The following is a 19,117-nucleotide window of genomic DNA, read 5'->3' on the forward strand; positions in this document are numbered from 1 at the left end:
TCACCAGTAGCTGTGAATTCCCTTGGCTATTCTAAGAGAATTTAACATTCTTTTAGGATAGTTTCCAGTGGGGGAATTAATATTTTGCAAAAATAAATAATCCGCGGATTACTTTTAGTCTGCAGACTAAAATTTAGTACACGGATTAAAATCCGGCCCATCAGAATAAAAATCTCTCATGAACCAAAACACAATCAGGTGGACAAAGATAGAAAGCAAGACTAAAAAAACTGAGAGCACAAAGTAAGACTCAACTGGGCCAACTAACGATTAGTGCGCAGACTAAATATGGCCAGCCAAGTATGTTAGCAAGGCCATGAGAGCCCAAAACACCCCCTGTAAAAACTAAAAACAAAAGTAAATAAATAGAACAAAACAGAACAAAGCAATAAATAAATAAGTAAACAAAAGAAAGAAAACAGAAAGGAAAAATTGAAAAGAACTAAAACACTGACATGAACTTTTAAGTGATTCAAATACTACCTCACCTGTGCAGCAACTCATTTTCTTAAATTGAAACAAACTCTCACCACAAATACTAGTCCATAGAAGACACTAACAGAAAAAATTCATTTTTTCAAAAAGAATGTCTCTATGGTATTGAACAAATGCAAATGAGTCCTTAAATGAAGAATCGTTCAAAATAAATTTGCATTTGGATAACTCAAAAATGACAGAGGCCATTTTCTCCTTACATGTCCTAGATATAAACTTTTGCCATCAAATACCAAATTTCAACCTGGAGCTAACTGTTATGACTGAATCTTAAGCCTTTAAAAATTACCATTAATAAACAGTCATATATACAATATCAAGGCCTATGGTTGATTCTCACTGCATCAGCTCTCAGCATTTCTACTGTACTAAACAGCCAACCAGAGCAATGTAAAAATGCCTATGGCAAAGATAATTAATCTAAGTAGAACACAGAACAAGTGCTGTGCCTGTTCCGAACAGCTATTCTTTCCTAGATCTCATTGTGATAAAGGTACAACACAGATACTGTTCTCGGGTTATACACAAAATACAGAAGCACCCAATGTTAACAACTGATAAACCATGAACACTCCTAAAGAGCAATCCCAATACTGGCTCTCAAGCAGTCTATTAATCATTGAAAATTATCGGCAATTTGTAAACCTAAATATAGGATTAAAAGTGAGATGATGCCATGGATTTGTTGAAGTTAATGAACCAGGTTAAGTAGCTACAAAAAGAAATTAAGTCTACTAAGAGTTCATATGTGGTACATCATTCATAAGAAGCACAAACATCCTTTCCTTAGCCACAACAGAGTCAGCATTTAATAAATTTCATCTGTACTAATTAAAAGGCTTATTGAGTTTTCCTGAGCTCTATTACAATAAGAAATATAATGTGTTGACATCAGCATTTACCTATGGAATGTAATTTCTCCCTCAAACATCATTCACTGATAGAATAGTACTGCAGGCTTACCCAGAAGTATGTATTACCAAATGTCTACTTACTCAATTTAATCTTTCACTGTTCACAAAACAGTTACTGTAGTCAGACTGACCTTCCTAGGAATATAGGAACATTTTCTTTTTATCCATGCCTCCTCATCTTAAGGGACAGTCCCCTAAACTACAACAATTCCTGACCTCACCAACATCTAAGCATACCTAAATGCTTCTTCAACAGCCCCCCCCCCCCCCCCCGCCCCCAACCTTGTTCTTCTAGCATCTATAAGAAGTCTTCCTTTTTCCTCTACCTCTCTCACTGGAGATCTGCCTCATACATACACAGCATGTGAAGCACCTTTGAACACCTACAACACACAATCAAGTATATGGTTATATATTATTCAATATTTTCTTCAATGAGTCATTTATATCACCTGTAAGCTTTTTAAGTATCCAGCACGGTGTTGGGTACATAGGAGATAGGGGTTTTAAGGAACAAATGACATATTAAAAGTAGATTTTTGCTTTCTTTTTTAATCTACCTCCAACCCTATCCCAGAAAAGGTTGATAAGCTTACCTGCAAAAAAGAAGTCTGGCAACCATTTTTGTTTTGTGCTCTCAACCCCTCTGGAGGCTTTTTTTTTTTTTAAACTATAAATGTGCTAAACTATAGTTGAAACAGCTAAGTTTACCAGGTGAAAAATCTTATACTGAAAAGCTCAGAAAAAAAGCTAAAATTATAAAGTCTTAAAAAAATAAGTATGGTAGGGGGAAAAAAGTATAGTAAGGTTTTGTGTGTAGCTTTAAACATAGAGAATAAAAAAATATAACATGTCCCATCTAGTCTGGTACCTTTAACAGCTGAAATGACCTAGAACCCAATTTTCTACTTCCTCATTGCTAGCTGTAAATAGTACTACATTTATTCATTTTCAAGTATGTGGACAGTGTTCTAACAAATTGAGTATGTAAGGACTGACTTGTGGATACTGCTTTCTATGATACTTAACCAATAATCTGTGGCCCCATATATCCTATAGATACTTAACTATTAAATAAACTTACCATATTGCAAAGACTTAGCAACATTTTAAAGTAACTGATATCTACCTTATTATTACCACTAAAAAAAAGAAATTAGGAACTGCTACAATACATATGGTATAACTAGAAAGGTACTATAAGAGTTATAGAGTGGGAATTAATCATGGAGAACTCAGAAAATTAGAAAATATTTCATGAGAGAAGTAAGATTTGAGTCTTGAGAAAAGGTTAAGATGTGGTAAGCAGAAAAGAATATCATCCTAAGTATGAAAAGGAGATACTAATGAAAAAGAAACCTAAATCGCTTCTCTGGGGAAGAACTCGAGGTTAGAAAGGTCAGAAACAGGACAAGAATAAATCTCTTGCTCTTCGGGAAAGAAGACAGAAAGAATAAGGAACAGAATGACTGTATAATCTATTATCCAAAATGGGACACTTTGATAGTGAAGGGGCATATTTTGGATTATCGAGATCCATCCAGATGACAGAGCATGCCATGGAATTTCTGTGTCTGAATTTGGTTTTGTGTTTACAACTACAGTAACACCAACCCAGTTGTGTGCACTAATGAGAAATTAACATATGTGTACTTATTACATAATAAAGGCATTTGTACCAAGTGAAAATCAAATTATGCCAAGGCACACTGAATGAATGAAGAGTTCACACAGAGTTCTGTCTGAACACAGAAAATAGGTGGGAGAACGGAGTCATCATTCTACACATGGTACAGGAATGGAAGCCTAAATAAAACACACAAAAGGGCTTTGTATAGATTATTCAAGCTTGAAGAGCATTATTGTAAGATATAAAACATCAGGAGTCCACATAAGTAGAGGAAGATGTAAAGCACACATATTGACCACAGATCTTATGCTGGCTGCATTTTAACTATAACCAACCATTCCTCACATTCCATTTTGGCTAATACTTGAAAAGATATATCAAGGAGAAAAAATGCAGACCATGACACACACTAATACTGATAGCAGTCTTGATAAACAAACAAAAAACGAGGATAGGGACTGTTAAATAAAATTTCATGACCTTAATTTCAACATTATGTTGGTTAGATACTCTATATTAAGGGTAACATGTGAGGAATAGTTAGATTATACCAAAAAGAGCTTTATTTTTCTTTCTTCATAAATATGACATGCTTATTAATGAAAGTACAGAAATGCAGAACTAAGAAAATAAAATCACCTACATTCATCTCCCTCAAACTAACATTAGTATTTTGGAGTATTTCCTTGTATTTACTCAAAATATATATTTATATATAGAATTCTCCTTAATTTTTGTTTTTCTTTAACATAGTTGAAATCATAGTATACTACAAATCACTTAAATTTTAACTTATAAAATGTCACTGGATTCAAACTACAATCAATCCCAAAGGCCACCTAGGATTCTCTGAATTTAGAGCCAGCTGAATGACCCTAAGTATCTTCTGACCCAGGCTCAAAATAAACTTTAAGTGTAAAGATCAAAGAATGGTTTATTTCAGAATTATTTAAAATTATAAATTTTAAAAGGTGTGGTGGGGAAGGCAACATCTTGTCCAGTAAAAGCTAACCTATATTCTAGCACTAAAATACCAAGATCTCTGATTCTAAACAAGTAATTAGTAACAAGAGGATCTTCTGCAGTGAAGAGAGACGACAAGATTCCGAGAACTTGAAATCAAGAAAGTAACTAAAGTCATAATACAATTTACAGAAAGAAACATACTTTGAATCTGGAAATATAAATTATTTCATCTATAGCCCTAAATTACTTCACCTCTTATCATAGAAGATCTATAACCAACTAAGTGAACCTATCAATGCTCAAAACAACCTTATGTCTACATTTTTAAGTACAGAAAAATCTCTGCTTGAACTAGAACTCACAAAAATATATAATGAAAAACACATAAAGGTGAGAAGAGGTACATGGCACGTAACTGTAAATAAGTCTGGCACTGCGTGCGTGCGCGCGCGCGCGCACACACACACACACACACACACACACAAATGAGCAGAATTTTAATCCTGGCTTTGTGATGGCCACCTATGTTATCTTGAATAAGTCACTTGGTATCTTAGGCCAGAGTTTCTGAATCTATAAAATAAGGATGCTAAAGATCCACTCTAGCAATAAGCCCTGATTGAGATTTTTTTCTCTGCCCTTAATCTCACAAATTACACTGAAATGAGAAAAACTTTTAAGTAAAATCTCTCTTAAAATTATTTCAATTAACTATCAAAGCAAAAACTAAATTTTCTGGTAAATTAGTACTTATGCTCTTAGAATTGGTTCCATCTTATGTTGGGGTGAGGCTATCCAAGGGGTAGTGACATCCCATTAACATATCAATACTTTCAATGTATACTCCAAGCAAGATCAAATCTTTTTATTCCTCTCCCAAAACACCAACAGGAATACAAATAAAAGAAAAACACACTATAATCTATAATAAGGTCTATATATGAATAGTTTTTAAAATAAACACATGAAATACATGTTTTCATATGCTATATGATATTGAAAAAGTATCTTTAATTGTGAAAAGAAATTTACATCTGAGTTTTAAGTACTCAAAATTTATATAAGATACTACTCCTAGTGTAATTCTTCATTTTGATGATATAGTCATCCTACAAATAAAAACCCAGGCTGAAAACCATCTAGAGGAAACCAGTAGGGTTTGTACTGCTTATACTGTCAATGACACACTGATGCTGCCCAACTATCTTTAGATGCAGAGCTGCTATGTACTTTGTACTCAGGCAGCTATCTAGTATCAAAATAGTTTAGTTTAAGGAACAATGAGAAACCCAAGATTAAGTTGATTATTGGTTAATGTGCTTTTTAAAGAACTCTTTTTGACTCACCTTAGTCCAAGGATGTGCCTTAATTTGAGGGAATTTGAATTCTGTGTAGTTTGGATTCATTTCTCTAATTTGCTCCCTTGTTGGTGTCCCCAGGACCTAGATAAAGAAAGCAAATTATTACCATATTTTTCTATATACTTACAAATATAAATCTTTATGTTTTAACATATTGGTTTCATTGGGAAAAGGAATTACAAAGTTATGAAATAAAAAACTTGTTAAAAAGAGCACACTTTGCACAAGACTTTTTTTTTTTTTAAAGTTTATTTCTGAGAGAGACACATAGAGATACAGAGAGTGGGTCACGGCAGAGACAGCAGTAAAGAGAGAATCCCAAGTAGACTCCACACTGTGAGTGCAGAGCCCAACGTGGGGGTGAGATCATGACCTGAGCCAAAGTCAAAAGAGTCAGACACTTAATCAACTGAGCCACCCAGGTGCTCCACTTAATTTTTAACTGGCTATGGATCCTAATGCTATACTACCCTACACAGACTTTAATGATAATCATAATGTTAAACCAGGGCTGTAAAAAAGATTACTCAAAAGCATTTAAGTAAAAATCAAACATCTTTGTTCTAACTAGAAAAACCACCTACTATAATCGTGGATATCTGAAATGAGAAGATCTTTTATTCATTTCGTAAAGTACAGCCAAAGGTTTTAATTATTTTTAAGTTTATTTATTTTGAGAGAGGGAGGTGGGGGAAAGGCAAGGGAGAGAGAGATGGAGAAAAAAGAGGGGGAGAGAGACAGACAGACAGAAATCCAAGCAGTTCCATTTTGTTAGTGCAGAGCTCGACATTTTGTTAGTGCAGGGGCTCAAACTCATGAACCATGAAATCATGAGCTGAGATGAGATCAAGAGTCAAACACTTTTTGGACTGAGCTACCCAGGCACCCCATAGGTTTTATTTATCAATAAATTAATCAGGAGAACCTTACTTAAACAATCATCAATAACTCCATTCAATGAGTATTTAGTGATTGTTCCCAGTGTACAAGGAACTTTGCTATGACATATGGAGAATACAAAGAAGAAGAGATTTCTTGTTATAATGAAATTACATATTCGTGCATGGGAGAAAGTATTATAGTTATACAAAGTAAAAATTTATTGAACATATCATTGCCTTTAGAGATGGAGTATGTACTGGACAAAGGAAAGACTATGGAACTGACTGCACAAGATAGATGACAGGAAGAAACACAAATTACTAAAAATGAGAGCACTTTGAAGAAAGATGATATATATCTTTCTTTATAATTCTAAAGCCTGGTATAAAAACAAATTTGTTAAAATATTCAGCCATTTACAATTTAAAAATAGTGGCAAAGAAGGAGTGGAATTTAATAAGTACAGGATTTGTGGTGGCAACCAGTGGATAATCAGGGCAAAGTAAGACTTTCAGGGTTCTTCTGTTTTTTTTTTTTTTTTTAATTATTTTGAGAGAAATTTAATTTTATTTTTGAGAGAAAGAGAGAGGGAGAGACAGACAGACAGCATGAGCAGGGAAGGGTCAGAGGGAGACACAGAATCCGAAGACAGGCTCCAGGCTCTGAGCTAGCTGTCAACACAGATCCCCACGCAGGGCTCAAACCCACAAACCGTGAGATCATGACCTGAGCCGAAGTCACAGGTGCCCCTCTGATTTGTTTTTTCGTTTTGTTTTTTTTTTTTAACATTTATTTTTGAGAGACAGAGAGACAGATTACGAGCAGGGGAGGAGCAGAGAGAGAGGGAGACAGAATCTGAAACAGGCTCCAGGCTCTGAGCTACCAGCACAGAGCCTGATGCGGGGCTTGAACCCACAGACTGTGAGATCATGACCTGAGCTGAAGTCGGACACTCAACTGACTGAGCCACCCAGGCGCCCCTGTTTTTTCATTCTAATTCCCTAGACTTCATTAAAACCAGAACTTAATAAAAAATTTAAGAGTTTTTTTCTTCAAAAGATACTTTAAAAAATGTTTATTTATTTTTGAGGGAGAGAGACACACATAGTACAAGTGGTGGGGTGGAAGAGCAGAGAGAGAGAGAGAGAGAGAGAGAGAGAGAGAGAGAGACACAGAATCTGAAGCAGGCTCCAGACTCCAAGCTGTCAGCACAGAGCCCAACACAGGGCTCAAACTCACAAATAGTGAGATCATGACCTGAGCTGAAGTCTGACGCTTAACTGACTGAGCCACCCAAGCGCCCCCAAAAGACACTCTTAAGAAAACAAAAAGACAAGCTACAGACTGAAAGACATACATTCTGCAAAGGACTTCTATCTAGATTATAAAAAAGACTTCTATAGACTCAAAAACAAAATGACAACCCAATAAAAATGGGCAAAAGGCAGAACCAGACACTTCACCAAAGAAGACTCAGATAGTAAATAAGCACGTGAAAAAATGCTCAACGTCATTATCATCAGGGAAATGCTAATTAAAACTGTAAGATACTGCCTACATACCTACTGAGAAGGCTAAGTTAAGAAAAAAAAAAAAGATCAACTGTGTATACCAAGTCCTGGTGAGGATGTAGAGCACTGAAATTCTCGTCCACTGCTAGGTAAAAAATTGTATGGCACCTGAGAAAATACTTTGGCAGTATGTTCAAAACATTAACATACACTTACATTACATCCATCATTCCCACTCCTAGGTATTTACCCAAGAGAAATGAAAGCATATGTTCATACAAAAACTTTTACACAAATGTGCATAGTATCTTTTTTTGCAACTGCCAAAAAGCAGGAACAATTCAAATGTCCACAACAGATGAATGAATAAACAAATGAGGGTATACCCATAGAAGAGAATACTATTCAGTAACAAGAAAAAGAACATTGATGAATCTAAAAAAATGACACTGAGCAAAAGAAGCCAGACCAGAAATCGTCCCTACTGTTATCATTTCATTTGTACAGAATTGTAGAAAATTTTGTCTCCAGTGACAGAAAGGAAAGCCATGATTGTGAAGGCGGGAGACAAGTCTTATAAGGAGGACTATGGAATTACTGGGGGTGAGGAATATGTTCATTGTCTTGATTTCATGGTGGTAGTTTCATGTATGCATATGTCTGTCAAACTTACCAGATTGTGCACTTTTATGTGCACTTTATTATATGTCAATTATATCTTTCAGAAACTATTTAAAGTACTAGAATACATAAAGTTGAAGTAAGAGAGATAGAAAGGACATTCTGAGCTACAGAGCTGTATCGTATTATTTGTCAATATAAGTTAAAAAGGAATCTAGTTAACTATAAAATGACCTTTAATTGCCTAAAAGATATTTCTGAGCAAACCCCTCATGTTATGGGGCCGGGACGGGGGGCGGCGGTGGGAGGGATGTGTAAAAATAACCTAAATTATAGCACATCACTCTGTGGAAAACTCATTTTTGGGCACTGGAAACAGATCTTCAGTTATTTAACCTCCCTTCCTTTTTGTAGCAGAAGTCTAGCTTTGCAGAGAGAAGCAAGGTTTTTTCTAGTATTGGGAGAGAAAATTGCTGGTTTTTTTAGCTGTAGACATCAGACATTGTAAGCAAGGAACTATTTACACTTAAAATATGAAAGCTAAAAAGGATTCTTAAATTTTATTGTTTTTAAATGTTTATTTATTTTTGAGAGAGAGACAGAATGTGAGTGGGTGAGGGCCAGAGAGCAAGGGAGACACAGAATCTGAATTAGGCTCCAGACTCAGCTGTCAGCACAGAGCCTGATGCAGGGCTCAAATTCACGAACCACGAGATCATGACCTGAGCTGAAGTTGGTTGCTCAACTAGCTGAGCCACTTAGGTGTCCCTTAATTTTTAAGTAATAAAGGAAAGACTAATATCCTACTTTAAACCCTTAAAGAAGGGTGTGTGTGTGTGTGTGTGTGTGTGTGTGTGCAGGCACATGTGCGCATGTGAGCACCTATGTATGTGTTTGTATGTACTGGGAAAGAGGGAAAGGAGTCAAAAATAAGGGGGAGTTAACTAATTAATAATTCTGCCCCCCAAATGCAACCCTACTGGATTCTTTTAACTACTAAAAAAAATTGGATGAATTAAATGAGTATTTTAAAATGCCTATCTTCAATGATGCTACAACTTACTAATTCCATTTGAAGATATATACTCAAACCTAGAGAAACTTTTTATACATCCAAAGCAACATTGTTCATAATAACAAAATACTGCAAAAATGTGAAAGTAGAATAAACTGTGGTAGAGTCATAAAATGGTACACTAACTAGCGATGAGAGTGAGTGAAGCAGAACTACACATCCTTTCTGAAGAATCTCACAAAGTGGTGGTTTTCACTCAGCAAGGAATATAGGCAGTAGGACTGCCTTATATAAAAAGCTTAAAAACAGGCAAGAGTAAACTATATTTTAGTTTATAGAGTAAAATTGTAAACTATATGTTCATTAGAAAAATCAAGCATGGATTATTAAACTCAACAGAGAAGATACAGGAGGGATTATGACTGGATTGGGGCATAAATCATTCCTTTAATTCTTAATATGAGTAATAATTACACAATATTCACTTTATTATTGTACTTTACACTGAATACATTTTAATATATTTCTGTATTATGATATAGTTCACAGTAAATGAAACCTTTAAGAAAAATGCCTACATTTGAATCAGTATTTGCTGTGCAGTCCCCCTCAATTCAGTATTTTGTTGACACAAGACAGAGTCCTAACTCCCCATGAGTTGGTAAGAATGCCAAAAGAAATGAGAATGGAATGATGTTCATTAGTAAATGCAGACTGTATAGAAAGAGATCACACGGACTATCAGCCATTTGGTTAACTTTCCGATAGGGGCTATGCAAGAGAATTCCAGTTACAAACTGGAATGAAAAGGCAGCACACTCCCTGAAGTGAATGTTATAATTCTTATGTGTTTTTTATTATAATCTAAGAATATTTCCAATTGAAGTAAATCTGTGAAATACACAATAAAACAGTTGAGAAACATATCATATACACAATGTTTGCTTAACCTACAAACTTCCAATAATTTAATGTGAAAGCAAGATGGTATACTGTGTTTTCACGTCCATATCTTCTCCCTAAATTCGTATCTCAGAGTCACTCACATCTAAACATTTGCCTCAAATTATATATGTGTATGTGTGTGTGTGTGTGTGTGTGTGTGTGTATATATATATATATATATATGTTTTTCTTCAGTGAAAACCCTCTTTCTTTATATCAACTACCCAGATTCTATGATTAACATTTTACTGGGACGCCTGGGTGGCTCAGTTGGTTAAGCCAGCTTTGGCTCAGGTCATGATCTCACAGTTCGTAGGTTCAAGGCCCGCTTCGGGCTCTGTGCTGACAGCTAGCTTAGAGCCTGGAACTTGTTTCAGATTCTGTGTCTCCCTCTCTCTCACTGACCCTCCCCTGCTCGTGCTCCCTCTCTGTGTCTCTCAAAAATAAATAAAAAACAGGAAAAAAAATTAATATTTTATTATGTTTGGTTCATCACACTTCCATCCATCTATCCATATATACATCAATCCACCTTATTTTTTTGATACATTTCAAAGTCAGTTGCAGACATTAGTACATATCAGCATACATAGACTGGAATTAAATTAAGGTTCAATATTTATGACTTTTACCTAAGCATTTTTTATGTACTCAGAATCTTCCTTCAATATATACAGTGTATACATGTGCAAAATCTATTATCACAATGGGAAATGATCTGGTTTTGGCAAATAGTGATATAAAAAAGATTCTTAATTATAATTGATGGTCATAGTTTAACTGTGTCATTTACTTTTAAAATATGTATATATTAAGAACCTAGTTACTAACCAGTAAGTGGAGTCAGTGATCTATTCGGTATCAATTAGTTAAAAGATATTAACCAAATAAACTAGTCTGTTACCACAAAGCAGCAATGGAGATCTTCTTATCCCTGTTATGACCACATGATCTAGAATCACTAAGGCCATTAGATGGGGAAACAGAGATTCTAATGTTAATAGGATGTTCTATGTTTAATTTCTCTTGCCAAATACTCAACTACTGTAATACATTTCTATCCTTTTTCTTATTATTTTTTAAAAGTCTTAAACCAGGTCCCCCTCAGGCTGGCTAATAGAGATGGAACTAAATGGGAGATCCCCTAGAGCAGGGGTCAGCAAACTTTTTCTGTAAAGGGCCAGAGAGGAAATACTTCAGGCTTTGTAGACCACGGAGCCTCTGTCACTATTCAACTCTGCTGCTGTAATAAAATGTAGCCATAAACAAAAGTTTATTTACAAAAAATAAGTAGCACAGTGTGTCTGGCTCCTGGGCCCTCGCTGCCAAACTCTGACCTCTTCCAAAAAGTTTTGCAGAGGAGAAAAACTGAGGCCCAGAAGGAGCAACTCTTCAGGTTAAAACTAACTAGAGGCAGAGTTGGGCATAAATCAAATCTCATCAGTGGCAAGATAATTTTAGGAGATGGTAAAACAATTTTAAGAGATGGTATCAAAAAATCTGTTTATTGTACTTGATTGGAAGACAATACTTGTTTCTAATTTTGGTAGCTGTGAAAAATGTTGATACTATTAAGCATGAAGGCATAAAGATGGAAAAAATATTTAAGACATTCAAGAAGAACTAAGGGGTAAATATTAGGTATATGATTTCAAAGAGGGCATGAGGGTAGAAAAATAGGTTTGATAGTACTTGATGTACAGTTGCTAGGTGGCTGTGACAGTATGTAACAGGTAAAGGAGGTTGAAGGAGAAGAGCACTAAAGATGGTGACCCATGGGACACAAATATATAGTAAAAAGGGAAATTTAAAAAGAAAACTGAGACAGAAGTCCAAGAGACTAGAAATCCTACAGACAATGATACCATGGAGGCCAAGGAAAGTAAACATTTACAGGACAGTGAGATGAGCAACTTATGACACAATTAGCTCAGTTAAAATAAAGCCCAAAAGGTGTTCATTACATCTGGTTATGAAGAGACTTCCCTTCTGACCATGTTGAGATCAACCAGGAAAAGAACAAGCAGATCATAATCATGTGTGGAGAAAGCATATATAAGTTCTCCTTTCAAAAGGTACATCAGTGAGGAAAAGAAGAGAACAAAGAGAAGAAACATTGAGTACTCAGTATGTAAAAAGCTCTGTGTGAGGTATTGTCAGTTTTCTTTTCCTCATTTAAACTTTATAGGTACTTTATTACTCATTTTACACTAAAAAGAAACATACAATTGATGGCAGTAAACCAACTCTCAAAGCTACAGTTTGTCAGCTGTAAATATGGGGTTCAAATACATGTGTAGTTGACTCCCTAAAATAGTCTACTCAATATTAAGGGCAAAAGCAAGGAAAAGATTTTTTAAAATAATTCAAACAAATCAATGTCTTATACTCTACTGATTATACTATAAAATGAAATCTGAATTCTTTCGAGTTGTGGAGGATATACCAAGATTTTATAAGATCACAAGGCTATAATTAAAAGTTACAATATAGACTTAACAATAAAAATGATTTAAATTAAATCTACCCCTATCTGGTAATTCAACTTACCAAAAAGAATATCTTGAACAGTTAGTATTATAGATTTTAGGCAACAGAAGAATTATGTGAAGAAATGTAAACATCTAATTAGCTAAACAAGATTAGAAAGTTTTACAAATCTTAAGCTTTGATAAATCACTTCAGACTTGATTGTAGATTCTCACTGTAAATCCTATGCTTACTCATGCCTAACTATATTTGCATTACTAAGCATTCAACTTTTAGTATTTTTGCCTGCTGTGATTATTTCACACGTGTAAAATCTTGCTTGGAATGTTAAACAGCAGCCATGTTATGCTTAGTTGTGCATATTCTAATTTTATTACAACAATTTTTAACTGCAAAGCCTAAGTTACAGAAACTATTGTTGTTATTAAATTGCTCTGGGAACCATAACTGCTTAAAGGTGGTCAAATGTAAACTAAAAGCCTTAAGTAGAATAGCACAATTTTGTATAACTTTGCATCAGTAGTTAGTAAATTTGGAATGTCATGCAAAGGCATGCACTATTTAAAAATAAAAAAGGGGGGTGTCTAGGTGACTCATTTAAGCGTCCAACTTCTGATTTCGGTTCAGGTCATGATCTCGTGGCTCATGGGACTGAATTCCACATTTGATCCTGTGCTAATGGTGCTAAGCCTGCTTGGGATTCATTCTCTTGCTCTCTCTCTCTCTCATAAATAAACTTTAAAAATAAGCAGAAATTGTCAGACTTTATAAATTGTCAGGCTTGGGATTCATTCTCTTGCTCTCTCTCTCTCTCATAAATAAACTTTAAAAATAAGCAGAAATTGTCAGACTTTATAAAGAGGTAGTAAGTATATGTTGTCTGTGAGAAACTTAAAATATAAAGACACAAGTCAAAATGCAAAAACTTATACCATGTAACCACTTATCATAAGACAGATGGAGTGTCTACATTAATATCTGAAAATGGAGACTTTAGGGCAAGGAAATTAAACTAAAGAGGAACTCTTCTTAATGATAATTGTAATTTTAAGACTATACTTGAAATTACCGTGAATACCATGTATAGATGAAAATACAGAACACTCTTATTTGTTGGTGGGAGTGAAAAATAGTAAAACTGTTTTGGAGAACAGTTTCCTAACTTATAAAGTTAACATACACTTATTATATGACTGGCAACTTTAGTCCTTTATAGATACTTTCAAGTCCTTCCTTGATAAGAAATACAAACATATGCTTGCAAAAAGATTTGCAAACAAACATTCATAGCAGTTTTACTTGTAATAGCCAAAAACCAAGAACAAGTCAAATGTCCATGTACAGGTGAATAGATTTAAGAAGTTGTGTTCTAGCAGAATACACCTCAGCATAAAATGGAAAAAAAAGGTGATACAAGCAGCAACATGGATAAATCTCAAAAACATGATGTTGAGCAAAAAAAGCCAGATACAAAAGAAACATACATTCATAATAAATTAAAGACTAAAAAAAATTAATCTGTAGTAAAAGAAAGCAGACTGATGGTTATCTGAGACAAAGATGGGGAGCTGGCTGTGCAGGGGCATGAACAAAATGATCAACCATCCTGGTTTGCCTGGCACTATCCTGGAAAAGCCCTCAGTCCTGGGTACACTGGAATATTTGCTCAGCCCAGGCTGTACACAGGAACTTTTTTGGGGTGATAGAAATGATGTAAATCCTGACCTGGACAGTGGTTATATATATTTGTCTAAGCTTATTAAATTGTATACTTAAAATAGCTATATTTTATTTTATGTTAATTACACCTAGATGATGTTGACTTGATAAGTAAAACAGACCATTATGTAATTTGTGATACATTTACTACACTAAATACAACCAGATGTTTATCCTTATGTTACTGTTAAAGCTAGCATTAAAGTGTCAGAGTCTATATCAAACACTACAAAATTATTTTATATACCAGATAAATGGTCTTTAAGAAAGCAAAGGTATGGGCTCCTAGGTAGCTCAGTCAATTAACTGTCTGACTTTGGCTCAGGTCACGATCTCATGGTAAGGGAGTTCGAGCCCTGCTTTGGGCTCTCTGCCATTAGTCAGCACAGAGCCTGCTTCAAATCCTCTGCCCCCCTCCCACTAGCGCACGTGCTCTCTCGCTCTCAAAATAAATAAAGCAAGAAAGCAAACGTAAGACAATTAAGAGGCATTTTAAATTTTGTGCTCAGCCTCTTAAGTCATTCATTCATTCAAAAATATTTATTGAGTTCCTATCTTCAAAGAGCTGTAGGGCAGAGAGACTTCTACAATCAGTAAAGTATACTAAATAGATATAAGTGTGAGGCAAAAGTGCCACCCTGCTCTAGAGTGAGGAAGGGGTTCAGGAAAGTTCTGAAAGAAAAGACAAGAGCTGTTTCTACTTAAGGAGTCTAGGAAGCAAACGAATCAGATGCACATTCTATGCATGATAGGTCTGAAGTGGAAAAGAGCCTGATTTGGATAATAGTAACAGCTGACTGGGAACAGAGACTAAGAACTGGATAATGGAGGGATAGCAGTGCTAACGGCTGAAAGGCAAATGACAAATTATAAAGAGCAAAGATTCTAAATGCATCACTCTCTGCAATCAGTACAATAAACACAGAGGACATTCAACAAACTGACTATCCTATTTCTATTTTAGTATATCTTTAGGTTTTATATTCAGTTTTATTATATGCAGAGTATATATTTCTACCTGATTTACTCCACCTCAATTATACAGTTGGAATTTGAAATTATATAAACTGAGCCTTTTCATTTTATAGATTAAAAAAGAATGTCTGAAATGTACCTTATCAACTCAGACACAAATCAACTCTTCAAATTCCCTTGAATTTTAAAAGAAAAATACTTTCCCCCAAAACTTTTAGACTAATGATATACTTTAAGAAGAAAAAATAATTCTGGATTTCCTAAAAACTGAGTTCCATGACTTAGAGGAAATGAAACACACATAAACGTTTTATGTACTTTCTATGATAGTTCATCCAATTAAAAAAGGTGGGGGAGATGTTAAAAATTATCACACTACTGTTACGAGTTTATGTATTCTCAGTTATCTATTATTAGATTAAGACCTCTCCATTTATTTTAAAAAAGCACCTTTTCTTTGGCCCACCATGCTAGATCATGAGGGGTAAGGTGGTGAAGGGATCCAAAGAATCAGAGTTAAGTTGGCCACATTGCTTTGGGGATACTGTTCCTGATTAAATCAATCCCTTCATCTGCACCCAGTTCCATCCACATTTGTTGTAACATTTTCTCACTCATTAGCTACAAATGTACCCAGACACTGATAAATATCAAATTAGGATATGATTGATTTCTTCAAAGAAATAAAGCCAAGAATCATCTGACAAAAGTATGAAATACATTTCTTTCAGTTTTATTTTTAATAGCTCAACACCAGAGGTCGCCACACTTCAGCAGTAGAATGCTGCACTTGCAACCTTAAAAGCAAGGGTGAAATAAAAGTTGTCACTCTTCTGCCTAAAATCCTGCAGCGGCTTCCTACTACAGGCTAATGTGGTCTGGCCACCGCCCATACCTCCAGCCTTCTCTGACCCAGTAAACTCCTATTCTACTATACCCACCATTCAGAACTTTAAATTCAAACTATAAACACATTAACATACCCAATTTCACTAAGTGTCTTTGTCCAAATTCACACACATGTCCTCCATTTCCTTCCTTTCTCTAAATGGTGAATACCTCCCTTGCTTCAAGATTCAGCTCAAGAGTTACCTGTTCCATGATACCTTTCCAGAGAGCACTCCCTCCAAATTGAATGCTGCTTTTGCACTCTGCCCAGACTTCTGGGTAATACCTACCTGCCTTACTCCACTGCCCTCAGTTATTCCCCTCTTTCTCTTAGTCTCTGAACTCCTTGAGGGCAAGGACCCTCTATGTTCTAGTCCATCACCTAACAAAAACATTACTAGTAGTTAAAGTGGTATGCACCCTGAAAGATAAAAGGGATTCACAGCCTGGCCTATATATAATAAAGTCTTTTAAATAAGTGGATAAAAATGGAATCACACAGAAGCAAGAGAGATTATATGCAGCATGGTTAACAATGAAACATCTTCACTTCTTTCTGAAAAGAAGTGTTTTTCAGTTTGGAGAACTCTCAGGTTTGGCTGCCTACACCATAAGGTTGACAAATGTCTCTAAAACTTCTAGAAAACATGTCACCGAGCTATTCTATTTCAAACTATCAGTATTAATGACATTGGAATTACTACTTTACATTTGCATTCCAAGAAAACTTGTATAAAATGTTATTCTTTCTGGTATTTCCCTACAATTTATAGGTTTTCCTTTTTAGACACAGGTAGCTACAATACTTAACTTTCAACATATGTAGTTCTTATGCAATTTCTACCTCTTCCCGGAATATATGATTGAAATTTTCATATAAGAAACCTTGTTTTTATAATGCAATGTTTTTCTCTTAGGGTTTTCTTCCAATTTCCAAAAGGCAGGAATAAAAAGCTGTAATAGCAGCAGCACAAGTTTTAAATCCCATTAGGAACCTCACCGAAAAGGGCAGCAAGTTGCCACGTTATTTGAACAAAACTAAACAACCTATCTAGTTACAATTTTTAGCTTAAGGAAGGGGAACTAGTGCAGGAGGGTCCCTTTATGTGTCCACGCTCTAGTCCATTCACTCTCGCACTATCTGTCAGCTGATCTGTTCCCTCCACTGCTTTCTGGGAGCCTGGGGGTAGATGGATAAATATTATGAGAAGTCTTCTAGAGTCCTTTGTAAAAGTATGATCAGAGTAACAACAAAGCTACCTTATCAACAGTTTCATAGGTAGATGCCCTCATTCTTATCTTTTTAAAAAATATCATCTTAAAAAATATTTTTATATAGTTCATTACCAAGTTGGTTTCCATATAACACCCAGTACTCTTCCCCACAAATGCCCCTCTCTATGACCATCACCCCCTTTCCCTTCCCCCCTCCTGCTTCAGCCCTGTTTGTGTTCAGCATTTGAAAGTCTCTCATGATTTGCCTCACTCCCTCTCCCCAACTCTTCCCCCGGCCTTTCCCCTTCCCATGGGGAGGCATCACAATTCCAGACTTTAGCCTTTACTACAAAGCTGTCATCATCAAGACAGTATGGTATTGGTGCAAAAACAGACAAACAGACCAATGGAATAGAATAGAGAGCCCAGAACTGGACCCACAAGTGTAGGGCCAATTAATCTTTGACAAAGCAGGAAAAAGTATCCAATGGAAAAACGACTGCCTCCTTAGCAGGTAGTACTGGGAGAGCTGAACAGCAACATGTAGAAGAATGAAATTAGACCACTTTCTTACACCATTCACAAAAATAAACTCAAAATGGTTAAAAGACCTGAATGTGAGACAGGAAACCATCAAAACCCTAGAGGAGAAAGCAGGTAATAGCCTCCTTGACCTCAATTGCAGCAATTTTCTACTTGACACATCCCCAAAGGCAAAGGAATCAAGAACAACAAACAAACAAACAAACAAACAAAAAACTATTGGGACCTCATCAAGATAAAAAGCTTCTGTACTGCAAAGGAAACAATGAAAAAAAAAAACTAATAGGCAACTGACAAAAAATAATATTTTTATTGAGATATACTTCATATATCATGAAATTAACTCCTATATAACTCAGTGGTTTGTTAGTATATTCCCAAAAATGTACAAACACCACTGCCATCTAATTGTATAACGTGTTCTTCACCTCAAGATGAAATCCTGTGCCTAAGAACAACTACTCCCATTCCCAATCCTCCCAAGCTCCTGACAACCACTAATCTACTTTCTATCCTTACAGGTATTTTACTCTGAGCATTTCATACAAATGGAATCTTATAATGTGTGGATTTTTCTGCTTGACATTTTCTTTAACCATTCATCGGCTGGTGGACATTTGCAATGTTTCCACTTTTTGGCTATATATAATGTTACTACGAGCATGTATATACAAGTTTGTACACATGTACAAACACAGGTGTGGAATGTGTTTTCAATTTTCGGAGTTATAAACCTATGAATGGAACTGCTGGCTCATATGGTCCTTCTATGTCTAATATTTTAAACATATTTAACATGTAAAAACTTTTTGGTTTTCACCATTTTACAATCCCACCAGCAATGTAGGAGTGTTACAATCTCTCCACATCTTCAACACTAGCTATTGTGTGTCTTTTTATTCTAGCTATCCTAGCGAATGTGATGTAGTATTCATTATGGTACTGAT

At 35.4% G+C, this 19,117-nt stretch overlaps 1 protein-coding gene across 3 annotated transcripts in view; it reads right to left on the reverse strand.

The window, feature by feature from the left end:
• The window catches only part of GSK3B (glycogen synthase kinase 3 beta), a 210,366-nt gene that overhangs the window by 33,500 nt on the left and 157,749 nt on the right, over positions 1-19,117 (reverse strand). For all 3 annotated transcript variants that reach the window (XM_029939394.1, XM_029939392.1, XM_029939393.1), the window contains exon 8: positions 5,352-5,447. In XM_029939394.1, the coding sequence (XP_029795254.1) occupies positions 5,352-5,447 (96 nt within the window). The remainder of the gene's footprint in view (positions 1-5,351; positions 5,448-19,117) is intronic.

This window comes from Suricata suricatta, chromosome 5 (assembly GCF_006229205.1).
Source record: "Suricata suricatta isolate VVHF042 chromosome 5, meerkat_22Aug2017_6uvM2_HiC, whole genome shotgun sequence".
Lineage (NCBI taxonomy): Eukaryota > Metazoa > Chordata > Mammalia > Carnivora > Herpestidae > Suricata > Suricata suricatta.